Raw genomic sequence first — 24,033 nt, 5'->3', positions numbered from 1 at the left:
CAACAGCACAAAACACACCGTAAGAGCTATTAGAGGGGCCACAACTAGCACAAGATGTTATCAGTGAAAGCCACTCATTTATTAGAAATCAGTTCCTATACATATCAAATTCCATGATTAAAAAAAACCCCTCGTGACTGTCCAAATCATTTTACTGTTCGGGAATCCTTAGCCAATATAATTCCGGTTGTACTGACTTGCTGGATTACTGGCTTACACCTGGAAGTATGTTTATGCATGCTATTTCATAGAATGATGCACTAAGTACTAACTGGATGCAAAGCACCGTGCTAAGTAGTTGTAGGTACCGATACAATTCTTGCCCCAGAGGACTCAAATAACACAAACACTCTCAAAGAATGACTATACAACAGATGTGTGCTACAAGGAAAGGTGTGGAACCACTGAGGGGGAGGCAAGTAAATTGTATCTGGAGAAGTCACATGAGGGCCAAAAATATTCAGATATTTCCAATCTCGGTATTTACATTGGGATTTGACCTGTGAGAATACTTGTTAGGAAAATGAGTTCTGTTTCCATATAAACAAGAGCAAGTACAAGTTGAGTTATCTCAAAATTATTAACTATAGAAAATACACACTGTTCATTTCCCAATTTTTTTCACCCAGTTCATAAACCGTTAAAAACACGTAAAAGGAAAACCAGGCTGGAAAAAGTAGTGTCAGTGCACAATCACATTTGAAAACAACACTTTCACATCAAACACAGAACAACACTAGCAATGGCAAAGTTCAACTTAAATGCACACAAAAATCCACTTTAAAATGCCTCGTTAGGGTATATGCAGAGGAAAATTTAAAAATTACTTGATTCTGCACTATAACTGGTCCAAATGAATTTCATGCATGCATGAAATCTATCAGAGTATCTTTTGGATTTGCAAAATCAGAGGGTCACAGAAGTAACCAGCTTCTTTCTTCCTAAGAATTTTATATGATTCACACAGTTGCATTTTAATATAACCTGAATCATCTTAAGAGCAGTTCTGACCCATAAAATTTACCTACAGTAGAGAATGAATCTGAAACACCACAAAGAAATTAAAAGCAACAAGAAAGTTGTGGCTGAGATCCCTTGAATTCCTTCCTACATACAAAGAAAGGGACTGGGATGGCTTGTGTGTGCCTGTCGGGTGACGTGGCTACAATGGAGCCACTCCCACCCACAGTGGCAGGTCAGTGGTTCCCAAGCTTTTACCAGACACTCTTCTCTATTAGTGTTCTCCCCACTTGGGTCCCTTGTTTGAAGAAATATTATCTACTAATAGTATTTAATAAATAAGTTATTTTCTCATTCTGTTTAATGATCTGGGGACATGTAACTGACAATTTGGGTTTCTGATCAACGTGTTATAATTGATATTTCCACACTGGGTTGAAGTGGTTCCAGATAAGGCCTACCTTCTTGGCAATCTGTACAACCTTATCAAGGAACAAAAGGTATTTTCGCTAAGCTTTTCTGAAACCTTGGAAATTGTTTGGTGACATCCCCCACCTCTCAGGACCTACTTCCAGATCCTCAGGAGTCACGGGACCAGAGATTGGGAACCAATACTTTAGATTTAGAGTATGGTTAAGGATTCTGAAAAGGTAAGCGTTTGCCACTGGTAGTGTAGAAACTGTGCTTTCAAAATCAACAAGTTAGTTAAGAAAGAATTCATATACATACTGAATGGGTACCTCTAAACACACTTTTGAAAGGAACCTGTCTTGGCCCACGCATAATACCTGGATTCCTTCCTTCGCTACGAAAAGGGCGGACTATGGGTTTAGGAAATTTTGTTCCTTCCAAAGCTTTGGCAGCAGCTGTGTGCTGGGCTTTTTTAATACTAGTTCCTTCAGCTTCCCAGTGCTGATCTCCAAGTGTTAGCTGTACTGTAAACACCTACAAATGAAAATTGTGAGCTCTCAATTCATGATACCTGATGTTGACTACAGTATGTCACTTGGACCTTGAACATTTTTTATGGCCATGGTTTAAAAGGCCTGATCATTATCTTGGCAATTTATTCCTTCATCCCCATTTTTTGTTGTTTTTATGAACACCAAAAGATATATATATCACTGACTAGCATTGAACAGCACTCTATGACAAAACTTTGAAAAATGAGGGTAAGCATAGAGATTAAGAAATGTCTTCCTACATATTAAATAGTAGACCAATTGACTATTTGGAAGTCATCCAAATAGAAACTGTCTTCCAATTACTTCTCATGGAAGAAACATAGCAAACTTGTTTTAGACACATAGTAGTATCATAAAAAATTAAGACGTTTGTTTTGATGTTCTCAGGCGTTTGTGGTCTCATCTGTAAACACAATCCCAGAAGGACAAAAACTTGAATAAATTTGGGTATGTCAGCCAGACTCTAAAACGCTGCCTTCTACTCTCCTAAGACTATACTATTCAGACACAGCCTCCACCTTCAGAAGAAAATCTGACCCACAGCAAGCGAAGATCTAGAAATGTTTCTGAACTCAAGGAGGCATCCAAAATAGCTAATTTTGTCCTCAGCAAATGCTGACAATGGCAAGCCTCTTTATCCCTTTTTAAGTATAAAGGTAATCCAAATACACACTCCATTCTTAAAATGAGGTTATGTTAATCTCATCAGAACTGAATTAATGCTCCGTGAAACAATATGAGCCATCACACCACAGTGACTCTCTAACTTTGGTGCTCATCCAAGAAGCTTGCTAAAATACACATGCCCATGGATTTTGACTGAGGAGCAAAAGCGGAGACCGGAGCAAGTGTATCTTTAATAAGCTCCCCTAGTGATTCTGACACACTGTGAAGTTTGAGACTCACTACTTCGGAATTGAGCAAAACCAACTGCAGCTTTTATTTTTCTGCTTTTCTTTATCACTGGATATCACTCTGTTTCATCTACAAATAATTTACATGAGAAACGCTGATGTGAATGCATCTACATCATCTGAAAATGTCCAGATCATTGAAATTTGGTGCCTACAGGGATGGGTGCGACTTGCCTTCACAGCCGATTTTTCTTGTAGGTCTTAACTTCGGGATTCCCTCAGTACACAGCTTTCACTAAAGGGGAAAAATTACAAAATCCTCACCCCACTGGAACCATTAGGGGGTCCCCTGAATTAATGCTGCAGTTCAGAAGGTTACTCATTTAGCACCGATAGCACGGACTCAAAACGGTGGCTGGTCTGAGCAGCCGACCAGCAGGAGCTCACAGCGCTGCGCAGTCCCCGGGCATTTCATGACCCTTTCATGGAAAGACGCTGAAGGGGAAAAAGCTAAAAAATAAACAGTTATTTTATCAACAGTCTTGACTTTCTCCAGCACTTTCCCTATCTGCTCTGCTGCCTCCCTCGTGGAAGGGTGGTAGCAAGGTTAGAATCTAGGTTTTAATAGAATTGAATCCACACCACTGACTTTTTAAAGAGTCTAACAGTCACCTAAGAGGGAATAACTTTTCCTCTTTGAATACCTTGAAGGTTAAAAAAAAAAGACGTGGGGTAGTTACAGATTGAACACACAGCCAAATTACCTACAGTACCACTAAAGTTTAAGTGAGAAAGTATATATTTCAAAAAGTACCAAAAACAATTAATAAACGGAATCCCAAAGTTAAGGTCTGCAAAAAAAATCCTGTAGAAGAAACAGAACAGTTATAGAAAATCACTAATTGCCTTCCAAAAGTAAAGAAACATTTCAAATATGATTATGCTTTAGAATGAAGTGAAGCTTTAAAACTAGAATGAAGCTTTAAAACTAGCTTCACGTGCATAGAAATTTCTGTGTTTCTTAAATGCATAAAAATAATAGCTACCATTTCTGAAGCACTTACTAACTGCCATGGATCGTACTCCACATTTTAACATACAGTCTCTCATTTACTTCTCACAGTAGACCTATTTGGGTAGGTATTATCCCCATTTTACAGATGAGGAGACTGAGGTTCAAAAAAAGTAGCAGCTTGCCCAAGGTCACACAGCTAGAAGCAGCTGAGATTTAAACCCAGACTGGTCTCACACCAAAGGCGACTCACCTCACCACGCTACGGTGCCTAGAGTTGTGGCTGATGCTATTTTTAGTCAAATGAAAAGGGAAACTTGGTATCATTCAAGGCTTGAGGTTTGCATGTGAAGAAAAATGAGGCATAAAGAGACCAATAATTCATCCTTAATTATATTATCTTTACTGCAAAGCTAGGATCAGAAATAGGAGACCCGATTCCTTCTGTCTGATACCATACCCTCTCTCACACTGCAGCTGCAAAAATAAAGCCAGATATGTACACATTCAAGTTCCAAGATTTACATTAGCACAGATATCAGACAAGCTTCAAAGACTGAATTCCTGAATAACAAATAGTCAAAATTTAAATTACAGTCAGTCTTCCATTTTCTAAGAAAGGGGGAAAGACAAGGACAAGTGAAATCAGAGACAATCCAAAGGACTCACTCTGAGACTAATTTCTACCCCTCATCTTCAAACCTTTCAGCTGGATTGCTAACAAGCGGCAAAATGGATTTCCTGTTCCCCTCTCTCCCTGCCCAGTCGAAGGCACACGTGCAAACAAGCAGGAAAGGAGCCAGAGGCAGGCTGCAGCCGGGAGGCCCAGAGCCTGGAAAACTCACAGGAAATCATTCACAGGTGCTTGGGAATTGTCTCTATTCGGAGTCCTAAACACAACCACACACTAATTGGAATTTTAAAAGCCATATATCCCAAAAAGAAGCATGTCTTTTCTTTGACCCATTCTGCAAGGATGAAGAGAAGTGACTTGCCAAAAATCTATACTTTTGCATCTCTTGAAGACAGCCTCAGTGGTTGGAAAGTACATATTCTGAATCACAGCACCACTTGGAGCAGCATAAAAAGACAGAAAACATTCCTGGTGGGTTATAAATGCATAAGCAGTATGGACAATATTTACCTTACAGTGAGCTGGACCTTGCTCACGCAAAAGCTTATACTCAGGCTGAATCTTGTTGAAACGGGCTAACTCATTCACAAGACACATTGGGGTTTTCTCTTTGGGGTGTGCCATGCTAGAAGGAACTGAAAAATAACGTCAGAGCAATGAAGTCAACTAGCGGTATACAGGACTGCTGCTCTCCCGGGGACATGAGAAAAGAGGAAAAACAGAAGGTCTAAGGAGTCAGAGCAGCAGTGATCCGCAAGTGCAAACCACACGGGGGCGCCTGCCTGAAGGACAGCTGGGGTCTGTTCTGAACTGGCCAAAGCCAGGGAACCTAGGAGTGTGTCTTCCAAAGAGACAGAACCGAGGTCAAGGGGATAACTAAACCATGGCAGCAAGCAAGATTTGAAATCAGATGAAGCACTGTTATTATCACCAACCACGGGAATAACACGGAGGTCTTGTGAGCACAGACACACTGGTCACCACAACAGCCGTCAGCTGGACCCTGTCGGTTATTGCACAAAACTCAACGTGCCAATGCCATTTCTCAAACAACGACTGTCATGTTCTACACGGCTACCTTCTCGTTCCTGGGGCATCCCCTAGTCTTATCTCCAGAGGCCGCCATCCTCAGACCTTATCTACTTCTGAGAATTGTACAAGTAAAATAAAATGGCCTTGGTGGGCAGGAGTTTTACAAAGTCAGTAGGATGTGGGTGTAAGAACACATTAGAAGAAAAAGCAGTAAATCCCGGAGGACTGAAAACAGCCTGTGACATTTCCTTTGAAGATGGTCTCCAATGGCAAATTTGGGGAAAACTGAAATCTGTTGGGTATTACGACAAGTCAAGATGGCTCTCTGGCGAGCCGGTCCAAGGAAGCCTAGAGGTAGGGTGACAGATGCCATGCAGCTGAGAGGGGGACGAGCAACACTGTAAGAACAGATTTACAAAGTAAAGGAAATGAGAAACGAAGGAGGAAATGCAAAGGAATTGTCAGGCACAAGGGGTTGAAAGAATTTGTTAGAAGGTGACTCTGCTAACGGAGACACCCATGCTGGCACCCCATTTACTTGGTTTTGCCACTTTGGGGAAGGGTTGGGAAGCAGAATATTGTTTTCAGGATTGTTTATTTTTCAGGTGTTTCAAGTCTTTTCTCATCAATGAGCACATCTATTTATAACTTTTTTTTAAAGTACTCTCTACACCCAACGTGGGGCTCGAACTTACTACAACGCCGAGATCAAGGGTCGCATGCTCAGACTGAGCCAGCCACGCGCCCCATCAACGAGCATATTTAATATTTAGTTCATCTTTATTTTCCTAACAGTCAGACTTAAATGCTTCTGAAATTATTTCCTCTTCAACAACTTCTGCTTCTTTGTTCAATTTCTAATTGGTCCTCACTGTGATTTCTGAACTACCTCTGGAACCTCAACTTAAACTTACTTGTTCAAGATAAAAATTAACAAATGCCAACGCACTCTCTTGCTTTCTGGTAAATCTGGCTGCTCCCTTGCTTGGGATATAATCTTACAGACATCTAAAACAAGGGCTTACACATACAAGAATTTTTTGTCAGTTCTGGGAAATAATTCTAAAAGCAGAATTTTCCCATACAACAACACAAATCCAAAGTGGTATTTACTATTTAATCCTTTCTGCTGGCTGCCACTTTATAATAAGCTAGGTTTTATAGTTTAGTTTTCAATTCCCTTTCTTATACTTTGAAATGGTCTGTCAACTCAGGCCTCCGAAAACCCAGTATACAACCGAGTGTTTTACATCTGGAATAAAGAAGCATGGGTGTTAATACTTTCTTCTGCTTCTTGAAGGTAATGTGAGAGCTCCCTACATCTGCAATCTACTTATCAGATCAAAAAACAGGCTAAGAAAACATTTGAAAAAAGCAGACACTTGGATTTATACGCTTACCTGCAGCTGCACTGGTGGGTGTAAGAGATGCAGAGGGTAAAGCAGAGTTTTGAATAGGTCTACCTGCATTTTCAGAGGGCAGAGAGCTAGTAGTAGAAGGAATACTCATCAAAGGCTGGGAGAGAAGAGACTGGTTCTTGCTCAGTATTTGGCTCCCTGACAGAGCAGCAGATGGGTTCTGAACTTGCACTTGAACTTGAGACATGGTCACTTTCAACAAAAGTGAGCAACTGCAGGTAAACAGCTTTCAGTGCAGGTTAATTCAGTGCTATGAAGTCTAAAGTTCTACCTAAAAGTTGTAAGGGAAAGAAAATAAAAAGGTAAATTATAGAGGAGATCTGTAATTGCCAATATTCAGTCAAAATCGGTGTCACCTACTCAAGAATGAAAATAGTCCCACTGAGCCTGTAGCTCTGCTGATGTCTTAGAAGTGGGTTTCCCCTTGGTACGCAGTGACGTTCCTGGCCGTGTGACTTTCTGACACTGCTTTTAAATGACTTGCAATACCCGTCTGCTCTGCATGTTTATTTTAAAAAGAGCATCAGTAGGGTTTAATGATATTCACTGTTGAATATTAAGAATTACAAACTACAGCCTATATTCAAAATGGCCAATTAAAAAAATAGAGAGAGGCTTTCCATCCTATATGAGCTACGGTAAAGATTTCTGGCCTCAAAATTATCAGAAGCTGAAAGCACCCTAGGTTCCTAAGACCATTAATGGGTGAATGTCAACACCGCTTTCACCAAAGGGCCGTGTGCTCAGACTGGCACCCTTACAGTTTTCCTTTAAGCTGACTGAAGAAAGACAGGAATTTGTCACTGTTGCTGTTTCTTTTTGCTTATGACAGTAAAAAAATCTTTTTCCTATGAGGTTTGTTGAGATGGTCTCATTTAGTTACAGACCCCAAACAAAACTTGCATCTACATCAATATGCAGGATCCTGAGAAATCATTTGAATAGTAAAGAACACTCTACAGTGTTTGTATGATTAAAAGCAGAAGTGGGGAAGATGAAGAAGAGAGGAACAGACTTCAGACTGGTAATTTCACTGGTGTGGCTGGCGAGTGGAACCCGGGGAGCAGCGGAGACGGTTTACTTCATCTTCTAAGTTCCAAAGGCATTATTTCTAAATACATTTAAATTTCTTCATAAGTCAAAAATAAGGACAGTTCTGCTTATGTTCACGGTCATCCTCCAAAAAGCTGAAAATGTTTTCAAGCAAGTCAAAAGTACCCCCAAAATGACCAGTAGCAACAAAGAGTAGAAAAAGCCAACCAAAACAGAAATCAGCAAACAAATCCGAAGTTCTATTACAGAGTAATTGTTACTTAATTTTTTAAAAAGTCTCGGAATAATTTTTAATTAAAGCTGGACCTTTAGAAAGAGATGAACGACCAGAGCAATTAAGTTACTTGAGGAGTTCTGGCACATTCTCTCTTACTGAGAACAAAAAGAACTGCAAAACTAAAAACAACCACCCAAACACCTCAGCTCAAACATGACTTTGGATATAGAGACAGAAGCAATACCTTATTCACCAAAATCCCACCAAAGTTTCTTGTTTACTTTTGGAGTCAGAACAAAGGACAGAGGAGATGCACTAAAGACTAGATAACTGTCCTGGTAGACAAGTTGCCAACATTAAGAAACAAGTCCAGAACCATCCAGAAATCAGCTAGGACCTTATTTCATTGTTTTGATTTCCTTCAGCTGACAAAATAGAAATACTTCTCTCTCAATGCCCCCCAACCCCCCCAAACTCCCTTTCCCCTTCTCTTTCTACACTGTCTTGAGGGCATTTTTTTCTACAAAAAAAAAAAAAACAACCCGAAATCAAAAAACCAAAACCTATTTATAGTGTTTATAGTGTACTCACAGGTTCACACGACTAACCACTAGTCACAGGTCAAAAAATAAGCCAAAACAGTGTCTGCTCCAGAGCCTACCTGCATCCCAGAAGCAGCAACCCAATCCTGTCCTGGGTTGCTCTGAGAGTATGAGACTGAATGAATGAACTAAATTTAGAAAGGGTGGGGCCCAAAGAGATCTTTTTTGGCTACTGCTGCCCACAGCAGGCCCACAGCCAGCACCTCCAGTCACAGACATAAATATACTGATTTTCTAGAAGTTGAAAAGGGAACAAATGGCCTTTAATTAAGACTGCCCCAAAAATGTTACCTTAAGTTCACCTGGAGTTGTGTCTGTATAACAACTGGTTGAAACAAGTGGTTCAAAACTGCAAATAAAAATTTTCTAAAACCCTAATAAGGCTGTAAACGTCCATAGATTTCGAATGTCCACCATGACCAATACTAAAATTCAACAAACAGTACCCATTAGCACATGAACGCTCCTATGTGTCTTTAAGCCTGAAAAGAGAATCTATTCTAATGCAGTGGTTCTAAAGAGGGGACAATTCAGCTCTTCAAAGACATCTTACAAGGTCTGGATACATTATTTGGCTGTCGACAACCAGAGGATGGGAGGAATTACCGGTATCTAGTGGACAGAGGGGCCAAGGATGCTGTTGCGAGTACACATATACTAAACCACAAAATAAAATCTCACTAATAAGTAGCTTATATTCTGAGGAAAAGAAAATTCCCTTTTCATCTCAAACGGCTCTAAAAAATTGAGGCTAATATTTTACCCAAATAGACGCTTCTCTCCCAAAGAGAAGCCAGGCAGCTGACATAGTTATAAATGGGGTAAAATATATTATTTACCCACACAAATGTGAATAACAAATAAAGCTCTGTACTACTGCTACTTATAGAGTGCACAGCAGCACTCGGGGAAGCACGCAACTCTGGAGATAGTACTCCTGTACGAACATAGCCCCTATCGCTCAACGGTACTACCCCCATCCTGAAGATCACTTACATGCAAATGTGCCTTTCTTTTGAGCCTATCTTTAAGAATTACTTGCCACCAGATAAGTTAGGCACTCCAGAGAGATTAAAATGATTTATCAGTCTTCTTATAAAAGAACAACATTTTACACACATAAAATTAGGTGGAAAACTGAAAACACAAAGACTTCAGCTTTCCTCAGCACCGGAAGCACCTTTAACTGTTAAGCCTGTGTCGTGAGGCTCTTTGCCTCCAGCCTCCTGCCTCCTGCACAGACAGGGCTTTTGGTTTCTTCTATCTCAAGAGCTTTAGTCACCAACTCAGGAAAACATGTTCATCTTATTCTCAAATCTTTATATTTATTTAAGATACACAAGCACTAGAACACAAAGAGAGGTGATAGGACAGAGAAACTTATTATTTTTTTAAGACTCCTAATTCCAAGTCCCAAGTTTGGTTTGGTGGCACAAAAATCTTCTCATAAAAATAGTCTCACCTTGGCTGGCAGCTTCCATTTCACAAGTGTCACATACTTTTTAATGGGTTAGGGGAAGGGGAATATGGGCACACAAATTCTACAAAAGCATTTTTTTAAAGGTTATTTTCCATGCCCAGCATGGAGCCCAATGTGGAGCTCAAACTCATGACCCTAAGATCAAGAACTGAGCAGAGATCGAGTCAGACGCTTAACCAAATGAGCCACCCAGGTCCCCCTAAGCATTTTTAAAAATTATACATAATGTGTTAAAAAATGATCAGGCACAGGGGTGTCTGGGTGGCTCTGTCGATTGAGTGTCCGTCCAACTCTTGACTTTGGCTCAGGTCGTGATCTCGGGTCTTGAGATCAAGCCCCATGTGGGCTCCGTGCTGGGCATGGAGCCTGCTTGGGATTCTCTCTCTCCCTCCCCCTCTCTCGTGCGCTCTCCAGAAAAGAAAAAAAAGTGATGAGACACAAATGCAAATTCCTCACTCAGCAGTGACTGATCAAGAGTAGGCCATACTGAGTGCACCATCTCAGTGATCTGTTTAATATACAAAAAGGCAGGTTCTTCTAGAAATAGTTTACAGAACTATCTGCAATATCTGCAAGAGTGCTTAGTCTTACTCATTTTCAACTAACAGATTGTTATATCACTGAAATATGAAACAACTACTGCAGCAATCATGGAAAAACCTCATTTTTAATATCCAGTTTGTAACTAGAGTAATACATGACTTATAATGAAGTAGCTAACTTTTACGTTCAACATATAACACTTCCCTTTGCAGTAAGTAATGTTTCCAAACGAGATATGTTAGAAAGAAAAAGAAAGAGAAAAAGAAGGACAAGAAAGAGAAAAAGAAAAGGCTAAGTCACCCCAATTCTGGACAAACTAAGATAGCCATAAACATTTTACCAAAAATCTCTCCCTTACAAGTCCCCCATCAAATGTTACGTAATATGGGTACTCAGACACAAGAGCACCCCAGTTCCTGGCCAGAATAAAGCAGCAGTCGTATGAAGAGCAACTTCAGGATAGTATATATATTCAATATTCGACAAAAATTTATTAAGCATCTACTACATGTGACCCCTTATACGGTAAATTGAAAAAAATCTATTTGTTAAACTTTCCCTCAAAGACACAAAAAGAGATCTTTAAGCAACCAACTGTAAATCTATTAATCCGTTCTCTAGGTTTTGAGAGGCTCCACTCTCAGAGAAACTTTACCAACAATAAAAAAGCTAAGGAATAAACCATTTTTCCTACAATAGCCTTGAAATACACCTAAAATGCCCATAGCATTCCTTTACATTCAACAGTTATTTCTAAGATCGTTTTTGGACACATCTTTCTGGTTGCAATGTGGTTTGATATTTCCTACAAATAAATTCACCCCACCCCCACAACCACCACCACACCACACCTCCCCACTTTCACCCCCTACCAGCACCCACCATCCCGGCTCTGATCCCCAGAACAGCAATTCATTGACTCCAAACATTATCTAAACACCGGTAGGCAGGGCGGCAACAAATACAGAAACATGGCAATCGCTATACTCCTACATAACCATTTCCAAATAACAACAGCAATGTCAAGCAAATAATATCCAATAGCAGGCCCATATACCAAATTACCCAATAATAAAAAGGTTCTTTAAAAGAAATATGACCGGGGCGCCTGGGTGGCACAGCGGTTAAGCGCCTGCCTTCGGCTCAGGGCGTGATCCCGGCGTTGTGGGATCGAGCCACATCAGGCTCCTCTGCTGTGAGCCTGCTTCTTCCTCTCCCACTCCCCCTGCTTGCGTTCCCTCTCTCGCTGGCTGTCTCTCTGTCAAAAAAATAAATAAATAAATCTTAAAAAAAATAAAATAAAATAAAATAAATATGACCAAACTACTTAGAGGGAAAAACAAAACAAAAAGACCACTACGGGGGCGCCTGGGTGGCTCAGTCATTAAGCATCTACCTTCGGCCCAGGGCGTGATCCCAGAGTCCTGGGATCGAGCCCCACATCAGGCTCCTCCGCTGGGAGCCTGCTTCTTCCTCTCCCACTCCCCCTGCCTGTGTTCCCTCTCGCAGCTGTCTCTCTGTCAAATAAATAAAATAAAATCTTAAAAAAAAAAAAAAAAAAAGACCACTATGTACTTGGTGCTCAAAAGAAAAACAGGACAAGTAGCCCTGAGGAGGCACAATCACTTGTAAGACAATAAAATCAGCCAAAAATAATGCCTTGAAACAACCCAGGCTGCTCGAGATCTTTGCATCGCAGTGACTGAATGTGGCCCTGTCTCACACTTGGCTCAGTGCCAAGTGGGCAACGGAGGATTTTCTTTCCACACAAATGTAACCACTGGGTGGTCCATTTAAAGAAACACTTCCTAAAAGAGAATTCATTATTAATTGTTCATCTTGGAAAAACCATCATACCAAACCATACACTAAAGTGAAAAAAACTTTACCTCTGCAGCCTAACGAGCTGCAAACCTTCCTTTCTTTTCTAGCTTTGCAACCTTATCAAGCTCCCTTCTTCCATTCCCTAGGAGGAACTCTTAAAAATAACTAAAGTCAAACATATATTATTTTTTGCAAACATCTAAGTGTCTTTTAAATCTAAACTTATAAAAACACAGAGAAATGTCTTCAACCAACCAAAATGAGTGACTATTCACGATTTGCTGGAGATTTTTCAGAGTAGCACTGTGTAACCTAGTCTTCAATAAGAAGGGACTTAGTTCAGTGTAACAGCTAACTGGCTTTTCCTTTCAGAAAAGGGAAATTGTACTCTGTAGCTATGTGCCATCTACCGAGAAACACGACTGCATTTACCATCATCTTCATGCAAAACAGACCAGAGCCAAGACCCAGTTTCTAAGAAACCAGCCTTGCTGCTAAGTAGCAACCAACAACATTAAATCTGATCAAACTTCTGAGTTGTGGCTTTCAGTTCTACTCCCAATAAGACAGCAATTATCCACCCAATTCTTGGCGATCCACTGCCCGGTGCCTCAGTCTCCCCAAAACACTCTGTAACAGGATGTTCGGCAAAGCCTCAGCTGTAGCAATTGGAGCGCTAAAATGATGGAGAAATCCTGAGGCATGGTATGTATGGTAACAGTTTAGTCTTTTGAAAAGAAAAGCATTATATAAACCCAGTGTAAATCCATTCACTGAGCCTGATACAACTTCCCTGATTTCCTTATGCTTCAATTTCCTCATTCCCAAAGAAAGTTGGGTTTGACTTGTCTACTAATCACTACCTCAGTGATGGTATGATGCTGTGCATTCAGCTCTCAGAGGGAAAGTGCTAAAGTACAAGGCGGTACTGACGCACGCAGTGTATTTTGCAGAGCCTTGATATAAACTGTAAAACCCTCAACTCTTACAAACTTGTGGTCTAGATGATCACCAGCAGCCAGCAGTAAATGGAACTAGATTCAAAACCCTATCTCATGACAGAAAACAACGCTGGATTATTTCCACAAGTTTGAAAAGTAAGTTCTACATAAACAATCTGAGAAATCAAAGGCAAGCTACAAAAGCTGCTATGAGCAGGATGCTTACCAACCAAGTCATGTCTAATCACAACGTTAGTGGCCAATTTTCACGTCTCGACATTTAAAGTACATGGCAGTGCTGGCTAAAGGGTTTTACATTCTTGCCAACAATCTTCCCTGCATTTACTTTCTAATTAAATCTCAAGAGTAAAAAGAAATTCAGACTGCATATAATTTCTTCTGTTTCCCTAACATTACAGCCAGAAGTAAAAGTCATTTTCCACACAAGTCATTCAAGAATTCAAAAATATTACAGATTATGAACAGGCCTGAAACTACAGAGCCAAATTATGTGTACCTTAAAAAGAGGTGCTCCGGGAATAATGCTGTTTTGGTTCAGTTCTGAGAGGTTATGTGGTTAGGAAACTCCTAGAAAATAAAAAACAACAATAATTTACTAGAGTAGGTCACTTCTGACAATGAAGATATAGATATACTGCTCAAGTTTGGGGAAAACCTAAAATTTACAAGTAGGGAAGTTTCTGAAAACATGATGTCATGGCTCGAGGCAGCACACTAGAGTCCACAAAAGACACAACTGCCTGGGAACCGGGTTGAGTACTTTGTGGAGACATGACCGTAAGAGAGAGATGAATACCTCAAAACTAATTTTAAAGAAAGAAACTCGGCATCATATACTGTCTGATCACACAAGCCTGGTTTTTAAACTTATGGGGTTTTTCCCCCTTTTAACTACCAGCTAAATATTTTATTCATAAACGTCCTTACCATATGCTTGGTCATGCAAATACAGCCGCGAGGAAAACTTACAAAAACGCACTTTGTACATAAACATTCTGATATTAAATTGCAAAATACAAAAAGCACATTACCTCTAGTAAATCCAAACCATAATCACTCTTTAGAACTGGATTTCAGGCAACATAAGAGTTTAATTCTCAAACTCTCAGATCTGATTTATCTAGAGGTATCTTCCTTTTTAAAGGGTAGTACAGGTGATCCTTGAACAACGCAGGGGTTGGGGTGCTGACCCCCCACCCCACACAGTTGAAAATCCACTCCCCAAAGACTTAATCACTTTTAGCCCAGATGGCAACCGGAAGCCTTACCGATAACATAAACAGTTAAGATTAACACATATCTTATGTTATATTGTATTATATACAGTATTCTTTCAATAAAGCTAGAGAAAAGAAGATATTAACAAAATCATAAAGAGAAAATACATATACAATACTGTACTGTATTTATTTTAAAAATCCACATATAAATGGACACATGCAGTTCAAACCCGTGTTGTTCACAGGTCAACTGTAGTCAGCAACAAAGACGATTCCTTACCTTGGGATGCCTTTTGCATTTTTACAACATAATTTCACTCATTTCAATTTCTCACTGCTACTGTGAGTTAACAGAAGATTAAAGTAGCTGTTCACTGTCCAAACAATTTCAGAAATAAAACAATAAACTCTAATTTGTTTTACGATATTTTAAACAACTCAAGTTCTTTTCGTAGATAGTATGTTATACTAGTAACTTTCCAATCTAGAGGCCTGTTACTCCATGATCTCACCCATTCACAAGACTAGCATAAATGGAAACTGGAAAAGGCCTCTGAGCAGCCCAAAGACATTTCCCAGAACACCTAGGAGAGCTCATGCCTTCTACTCCTGGGGGCTTCCCTCAATTCAGGTCCATCTGTAGTGAACGATTATGGTAGGTTTGGGTATCTACGTTTTTTTAGCCCAACCCAGAAGTTTAAAAAATTTTAATAAATAAATAAATAAGAATGGAAAAAGGAAGCTGCTACGATCAGACAATAACAACAGTAAGAAACAACCACTAACAACTTTACAGCAAAGGGGAAAGGACGAGGGGGGAGAAATACAGCAGCTTGTAACCATCTGGATTTCAGACATCTTCACACAAGACAAGGATAGCTGACACTCACGTACACATTCACACTTCCATGACCAAACGCAGTTTTTGAGATCCCCAACCATTTTCAAAATGATAATCTGAAACCATCATGATTACTACCAGTGTAGCTATATAGCACTTACTTTCTCCAAGCAGTAGTAGAGAAGACAGACTGGGGGTCAACCCTAACTCCCTTACTTTCCCACTCAAGAAAACATACTAGAACGCAAATGAATGAATTACATTCATTGCTTTATTCACTCAACAAATAATTAGTGAACACCTACTACTTGCAGGCAGTATTTTAGACACTGGGGAGAAGGGAGTTCATAAATAAGATACAGTCCCTGTCCTTGTGGAATTCACATTTGTACAAGAATAACCCTGAACCTAACACAAATTTAAGTAAATAATTCACAGTGGCATTTTAAGTCATAGGATAAGGGCAAACCAGCTAGCACAGGGCTGTCTGGTCATGGTGGAGGAAAGTCTTGGCTGGAGATCTGAGTTTGGGTCCAACTCTGGTGCTGAGCTGAATAATACATGATTCATTTAATATGTTAAGAGGCTTCAACCTTATTATATTAAATGGGGTTACCACCACCAATTGCATATGATTAATAAAATAATAACTGCACTGCTTGGATGGATTAGCTGGTAATACAGGTGAAATAACTGTAAAGTATGACATTCCATACCAAACTTAGCTGTTAAACGTCACTTTCTTAGGGTACACTGTAACTGATACTATAAAACGACGTAAGTCATGTTCGAAACACACTATTTAAGAAAGAAAAAAAACAGCAAAATTAGAAAGAACTTTATCCAAAAAAATTTTTTTTACTTTATTCTTTTTTTATGTTTGGTGCTTAAAGTAGGTAAATTCTGTTAACAGGGAAATCAGTACCCAGCAGTAATTATACTCCAAATGTTCCAGACTATAAAGGTTCACTATACTACAAACAAAAAGGGAATTTATTTACCTAACTCTATTTGACTGTCATCTAGGTGAAGGGTCATAGAGCTTCAATGAGCAGGTTGGTTAAATTGTGCAACAAAGAACATAAGCCTCCAGGCATAATCAGACTTATCATTACATATAAATTATCTTCTTTCTGACAGAGGAAAGGACTGCCTAGCATTTTGTACAAAACCACAATGGCATCAGCAGACAATGGCCCTGTTTGTATCAGGGTGGAATCTGCAAGAATAGAAAATTCATGCCTCAGTTAATTTTAATTTATAGAAGGCATGGACTTCAAAAAGCAGAACTGTGAGAGAATCAAACAAGATCTAGTTAGATCAAAAAGCTCGTGCCTGAAGGGAGCCAATATAGACAATTTAAGAAGCAGCACGTGCTCACTTCATCCCCAGAAAAGACACATTTCCGACACCTTTTCATGATTAATGAGACACATGTATGTCATTACAGACTACACAGTCACCTCAGTTGAGGTTAAAACACAGAATGGAAACTCACACACTATCTCATGAAAACCCCAAATCCAATGGGGAGGTTTAATTTCACTGATCTAGCTTTTTAAAACTAGCCATTCAGAGAGGACTACTGCCTCAGTGGAGAACCAAAGAGGTTTCCTATTCAGGAGATCATTGATTCAAAGAAAGTAAAGATGAAACTATTCAGGAGGCAGTTTAATACCAAACAGAAAGTTACATGAAATATTTCCAATACCATCAGCAAGGAAACGGATGTCAGACATGGCAAAGAGGGCAACAACTACGGAGCCCTATGAAGTTAACTGGAAGTTTAGTTAATGCATATCCAATAAAGTAGAATATTATAATTCTAAAGAAACTAATTTTCTTAGCAACAACCTTGTCTATAGTTCATAAATCATTTTTAATGAACGTCATGAAGGATTATAGCAATAATTTAGGGGAGAGCCTCCTACAACACACAGGTTAATGAAATATCCTCCTCCCCATTTATTTCTAAATAAATTCCCCCCACCCCACAAACCTCAGAATCAACCTACAAGTTTTAGTTTAATGTGGCTGCAGCAATCTATCACAACAAACAAAAGTACACCGTAAGTCTATTTCAAGGGAATGATGAATAGAGTTCATTTTAAAAACTAAATATTACTGAAACAGACTTTTCTTTTTTTTTAAAGATTTTATTTTTATTTTTTTAAGATTTTATTTATTTATTTATTTGACTGAGATAGAGACAGCCAGCGAGAGAGGGAACACAAGCAGGGGGAGTGGGAGAGGAAGAAGCAGGCTTCCAGTGGAGGAGCCTGATGTGGGGCTCGATCCCATAACGCCGGGATCACGCCCTGAGCCGAAGGCAGATGCTTAACGACTGAGCCACCCAGGCGCCCCTGAAACAGACTTTTCTAAATAAATTCTAAATAAACAGACTAAGTATTACTGATTCTAATTAACAGACTATTACTTTTCTAATAAATTCTTCTAAATTCGGACACATTTTTCTAAATAAATTTTAATAAACAGACTAAGGATTACTGAAACAGACTTTTCTAAATAAATTCCCCCCACCCCACAATACCAAATTGGTATTTTTTCCAATTGGACTTTTTTCCAAATTGGTCTGAAGTTCTAGAGAACGAAAAATCATCCTAGCTATGGTGAAGCACTGGTGACACACAGAAAAAAACTGCCCTAAACAAAAAGCACCCGAGCATAATTAGAGACAAAGTGTGGTTCAGTAGAAAGAGCTGAGGACCCCACTCCAGTTACCTGGCCTCCCACACAGGCCTCAGTATCCACAGCCACTACGAACTGACGTCCGCAAAGACATTTTCCAGTATCAGAAATACAACATAAAGCGTCTACTTCAACTCTTAGCACCAAGGAAGAGCTCGCTGAACAGCAGCTTTTACATCATTAGATAAATTCAATCTGACCCTTCAGATTCCTTTCCTGCATCAAGTAACCCTCACCCTGTAATCCTAACCTACCTAGCACATGGTTAAGAGCTCAATAAATAGTAGCAAGTATTATTATCCGGCAAATTTACTAATCCTGGCCTCAGCCACATCAACATCTATAAATATAAACTTATAGCTACACACCACTTGTAAAAAACATTTTAAATGGGAACAGAGAACATGCTGACTAAAATCAACCCACTCACTGGGCAACCAGTTCTAAAGCTACATCAAACATAGAGACAATCTAACGAACAATCCTTTTCACTGAGGCAAAGACCCCAGGGCACTTAAATTTTTTTTAGATTTTGTAGTCTGGTAGACATAACAAAAATCTTCTAGAACAATTATGACCTCGGTATCATATTATAATAAAATAGCCTGGTTTGCTTCATTACTTAACATAAACTCACAAAGTCATCACACTTCTCCCCCAAATTAGATTCCACATTAAACAGAAGCAGATGGGCTACAAATTTAATATTCAGAAGACTAATTTTTAATCGAAAGTGAATACTTTCTTGGATAGATTTTCCTACTTTTGTTTTCAGTAAATATACTTTGAAGAAGCCCCCTGAATATACTCCTTTAACAAATAAATGAACATGTGTAATTCCAGAAAACATAAAATTAAGTCTGCAGAGAATTTCTACCTCCTCTTATCTGGTGACAAAAATCACTTTTACATCAACCTTATTCACTACTATGGGAATAAACATATTTAAAAAATTAAGCTCTTTGCAGTAATTTCCCCATTTTACCATTTTTTAAATAAGTAGTTTTCTTTGGTAAGGTTTTCTACTTCAAAGCATTAAACTGTCAGCAAAACAGATCTCCAAGCCATCCATCTAGTCGTATTTGTTAAGATCAACACAGCTGTATATTTGTAATCCTATTATCTCCCTAGTAGGTGAGAACAAAGGATTTGGCTAACATTACTCAAGCTTTGTAATACCTGATTTATACATAAGCACAGCTTGCTGCAAAAATTCATTAAACATTTCTTCAAAAAAGCAAAAAGTTCTGGAGTCAAAGCAAAACTGGAAACAAAAATCAACAAAGCCCTTGGCTTTTAAGGGTCTAGAAACACCTTACAGAGCTGCCTCAATTTAAAATTCACTGTGGTGGCTATGTATGCTCAAGTATTTAGTGTGCTGATGCTGCAATTTATTTTGAAATGTACTGAAAAATAAAATGGATTAATGAATTCAAAGAGACAAACAGAACATGGGGCGCCTGGGTGGCACAGCGGTTAAGTGTCTGCCTTCGGCTCAGGGCTTGATCCCGGTGTTGTGGGATCGAGCCCCACATGAGTCTCCTCCGCTATGAGCCTGCTTCTTCCTCTCCCGCTCCCCCTGCTTGTGTTCCCTCTCTCGCTGGCTGTCTCTATCTCTGTCAAATAAATAAATAAAATCTTTTAAAAAAAAAGAGAGACAAACAGAACAGACGTGATAAAACAAGTAGAGTCAAATGTCAAAGGCAGAAAGCAGGTGGTAGATACAGAGGCAGAGAGTAAAATTCTTTAAACTTTGTTATATGTTTGAAAATTTTCATAATAAAATGTTGGGGAAAAACAAGGATAGCGAATAACATGTCTTCTAGTTCAATCTCTAACTCGTAAATGATACTTTTTGGAACAGCATAAATGCTAAACCTTGATTTTAATGAGGTTTCATTTAAGGAAAAGCTCATGTAGAAATTTTACCAGAAGCATGTTAGCTACAAAGGTCTCTGTCACCAAAAGTTTACAATTTAAAACACCTGTTATAGGTTTAGTGTGAAACAAAATCTGTCATAAAATTCTCTAAACATTTCTGAACACTCCAGAATCCCATTCTGAGAGAGAGAAAGCAACCTCAAATGCTCTCATTTAAGGGGAAAGAATTTACATTTCCAAAAACTGGGCAATTCCGTGCCACCAAATATGACAGCGAGTAAGACGATCCAGTGTGGAGGCTCATAAAAACAAGGTCCCTGGAATTGACTTATGACATCCAACGAAAAGATGCTTTTTTCATTAAAGTCTGATTTTTATGCTGGTGAATTCCACTTTCACTCCATCTGGTAAAAGGGCAAGAGAGAAAGTTGCCCTGCAAGCTGAGAGCTGCTCTGTGCCTCCTATATTAAATATCTTCATTGTCTTACTGAGGGGAGACTGGATGAAGCAGCATAGTACAGGCCAAACATTTAACGACTACACTCAGAATTATGTTAATGGATAAGACTTCAGAAATGAGGGGGGAAAGTTCTATGAGTCATACTCATCTCTAAACTTAAAATAATCTGTATATAAATGGGTTTTCTGGCTGAATCTTAAAAGAGAGCAATTTAGTCTGAACAAACTGTATTTATGGTAACAATTCCAAATACTTAAAAAAGTTTGACTTTAAGCCTCCTGGGAAGCACTAAGCATTTTTTTTTTTTTAAATAAAGCACATTTTGGGGCTCCTGGGTGGCACAGCGGTTAAGCGTCTGCCTTAGGCTCAGGGCGTGATCCCAGCGTTATGGGATTGAGCCCCACATCAGGCTCCTCTGCTATGATCCTGCTTCTTCCTCTCCCACTCCCCCTGCTTCTGTTCCCTCTCTCGCTGGCTATCTCTATCTCTGTCAAATAAATAAATAAAATCTTTAAAAAATAAATAAAATAAAATAAATAAAGCACATTTTTTGCCCTTAGATACCAGATTTTTTTTTCTAATTTTAAGAGGTATGCACATCCCTCTCCATCTCCCAGATTGTAATAACTAAAACATAACATACGTTTTCACTACACCTGATCAAGTGCAAAGTAAACCTACATAATTGAAATTACAATAATCTAAGCAAATTACAACTGCCAAAAAGCTGTGAACGGTCCATGACCAGAAATCTGAAAATTAAGTAACAATGACAAATGTAATACTCCTGTCAAATTTAATTTTAGGAGGATTCTCTTTTTAGACAAGAAAGAAAAACATGAGCATCTAGGCTTTGAAATTCATTCATACTTACTAAAAATAATTCCACAACAGAGTGTTGAAATCAAATACCCTTTGCTTAATTCTTAACCTAACGTGATAGCGGCATATTTACACAACTACTGTAAAGAAACTTTGAAAATTTCATTATGAATTATTAACTGTAGCTTAACTTTGACACAAAATTATTCTCCATTATAAGTGGTTTAACAGGTAGGTCTCCACCAAAACAGGTTTAGGGATATCTGTATTTCTGATTCCTTTTCAATTATAGCCACTAACCGCTCAAGAACTGTTGCTTTTGCACACAAAACAAAGCAAGGCAGTATTGTGGACATGACTGAGTGGGATAAGCACTGAACCAAGAGCTAATTTGGCTGCCCATTTTTTTCTGCTGTATAGTAATCGTGTAAACAGAGATGGGAAGGCCAATAAATACAATGAGAACTGTGATTCCACTAAAAGTAAATTTTGTGACAGATTAACAATCTGGGACAATCTTGTAAAATCACATGGTCTTTAGGATTTGTTTCAAAATAACCCAGTTTGGAGGAGGAGGTACTTCATGAAACAAGATGACCTTGGCTACAAGTTAATTATTGTCAGAGTAAGTGACTGATCCATGGGGGTTCTCTACGGTTATCCAATTTTTGCATGTTTTCCATAATAAAGGTTTTAAAAAAAGTTATAGACTGCAATATTAAAACATCCTTTCCCCAACACTACAATTTCCAAGGTGGCAGAAGACACGCGTGTTGTACAGCTATCTCTTAGGTGTTTTGGAAGAGTCAGCCAAGCAAAGATTTTAAAGCTAGAAATGACAGTAAGACTCTGTCAGAAAATTACAGGAAAACGTCAAAAAACAGAGAGGCCACTTTACATAACATGTTATTCAGAGACAGGTGTAAATCAAAACAGCTTTAAATTCAGTAAAGAAATTTACTACCTAAAACAACCCTAGGATACAGGAGGATCATTCGGTTGAGCAAACACACGCACACTACTTTTTTGTAAATTTGAACCTCCGTGAGTTGCATTTCCTTAAGGAAAGGTACACATATACAACTAAGTAAAGAATTAAAAGAAACTCAGTATCTTTAAATAAAGTTGCTGTTTTAAAAATCCCACCTGTCACCAGGAGGACCGAAACTGTAGAATCCAACCGTATTTTTAGTTTTTACTTCAACAAGCAGCAATGTAATTTATATTTGGTAAGCACACTGATTCCTGAAAGGCCAAGATCAATCAAAAACCCAGATTAACTCTCTTTCCACCACCCTCTAAACAATTAAAGCGACAAGCAGAAGGGAAGAGTGACCTTAAAAACGTCCCCACAGCCAGAGAACAGAGGCAGAACAGACTGAAGCACACATCTTCGCCGGAACAGAAGAAAACTTCCACATAAGCAATACTGCAACACGGAGGTGGGGCAAGGGCTTAAAAGAAAAGTCGGCCAACAGAGACGGAGGGAATAAAAGCAAAGCTGCAGTGAAAAAAAGTTAGAAGTTAGAGATGTAGCGCAAGAAAGGACAGACATATTTTTTGCCAACTTCATCCACCACCACCCCCCCGCAAAGCCTGACACAGAGCAAGCGCTCCAGAAAGGTTTGCTGAACTCAAGGAAAGCTTCTGCCAGCAACTTTCCCAGAAATGAAATGACAACAAGAAGCCGGATGATGGCAGAAAAAAATGGACAGGTTGCTCATACTGAGGGAGCTGGTGAAAATCTTGTAGCTGGCTCAGCGGAGGGAGATGGAAATAACAGCATCTTTTACAGACTGCCTACTTCCAGAGTGTCCCAATTAAACGTACGCCCCTTTCAGATGTTAACAACCCAAAACAAAGCCCCGGCGCTGGCGGTGGGCACGTTAAACATTTCTGCCTCAAAGAAAACCCAAATGGGTAGGTAGGTCAACTTCTATCCCACTTTACCCATTAAGCTATACCTTAATATCATGCTAATAAATTATGCAGACGGTTTACTGGGACACGCTGTGGGTCTGGCACTCTGATAAGCGCTTCACACGCCCCATTTCACGGAACCTTAACAGCCTGAAGAGGCAGGAACGGCATTAGCCCCCTTTTCCAACCAAGACACAAAGAGTTTAAGTGACTTGCTTAAGGGAGTAGCGCTGGGATTTGTACCCGTGCTGGACACCTGGGCTGTGCTCCTCACCATTACGCTCCAGATCTGGCTGCGGAGATTTAGACGCTCCGGGTCTCAGGAACTTGAAGCGGGGACCCCCACCCCACCCCCCGCCCCAGGAATAACTTCGGCATCCCCGCGCACGAGGAGGAATTAGGAAAGGCGGCGTGGCACCTGTTTCTGGCCCCAGCAAGGGGTGGAGGAGCTGGAGCGCCTGGGGTCCAGGCCGCGGGGCGCCCCGGCGGGGGGGGGGGAGAGGACCCGCCTCCTCCGGGCAGGCCCCGCGGGCGGGACAGAGGCCCGGGGAAGAAGGCCAGGCGCGCGGGCCCGCCGAGGCCTAGGCCCCACCCGCCGCCCCCCTCCCCGCGGCCGCGGCGCCC

At 39.8% G+C, this 24,033-nt stretch overlaps 1 protein-coding gene across 9 annotated transcripts in view; it reads right to left on the bottom strand.

Moving 5' to 3' along the window:
• Positions 1–23,708, bottom strand: part of STAU1 (staufen double-stranded RNA binding protein 1) — a 52,794-nt gene extending 29,086 nt beyond the window's left edge. For 2 of the 9 annotated variants that reach the window (XM_034640914.1, XM_034640915.1), the window contains exons 1-4: positions 14,053–14,118; positions 6,858–7,146; positions 4,936–5,060; positions 1,749–1,905 (exon numbers count right to left, since the gene is read on the bottom strand). In XM_034640914.1, the coding sequence (XP_034496805.1) occupies positions 1,749–1,905; positions 4,936–5,060; positions 6,858–7,062 (487 nt within the window). In that variant the 5' untranslated portion in view covers positions 7,063–7,146; positions 14,053–14,118. Of the gene's footprint in view, positions 1–1,748; positions 1,906–4,935; positions 5,061–6,857; positions 7,147–14,052; positions 14,124–23,683 lie in introns of those variants that run through there. The other 7 variants (XM_034640910.1, XM_034640912.1, XM_034640911.1 and 4 more) reach the window with 7 other exon arrangements.
• Between the last annotated feature and the right edge of the window lie 325 nt (positions 23,709–24,033).

The sequence above is a fragment of the Ailuropoda melanoleuca genome, chromosome 13 (genome assembly GCF_002007445.2).
Source record: "Ailuropoda melanoleuca isolate Jingjing chromosome 13, ASM200744v2, whole genome shotgun sequence".
NCBI lineage: Eukaryota > Metazoa > Chordata > Mammalia > Carnivora > Ursidae > Ailuropoda > Ailuropoda melanoleuca.
Note: the sequence above shows the minus strand (reverse complement) of the source record. Positions and strands in the feature narration are given on the sequence as shown.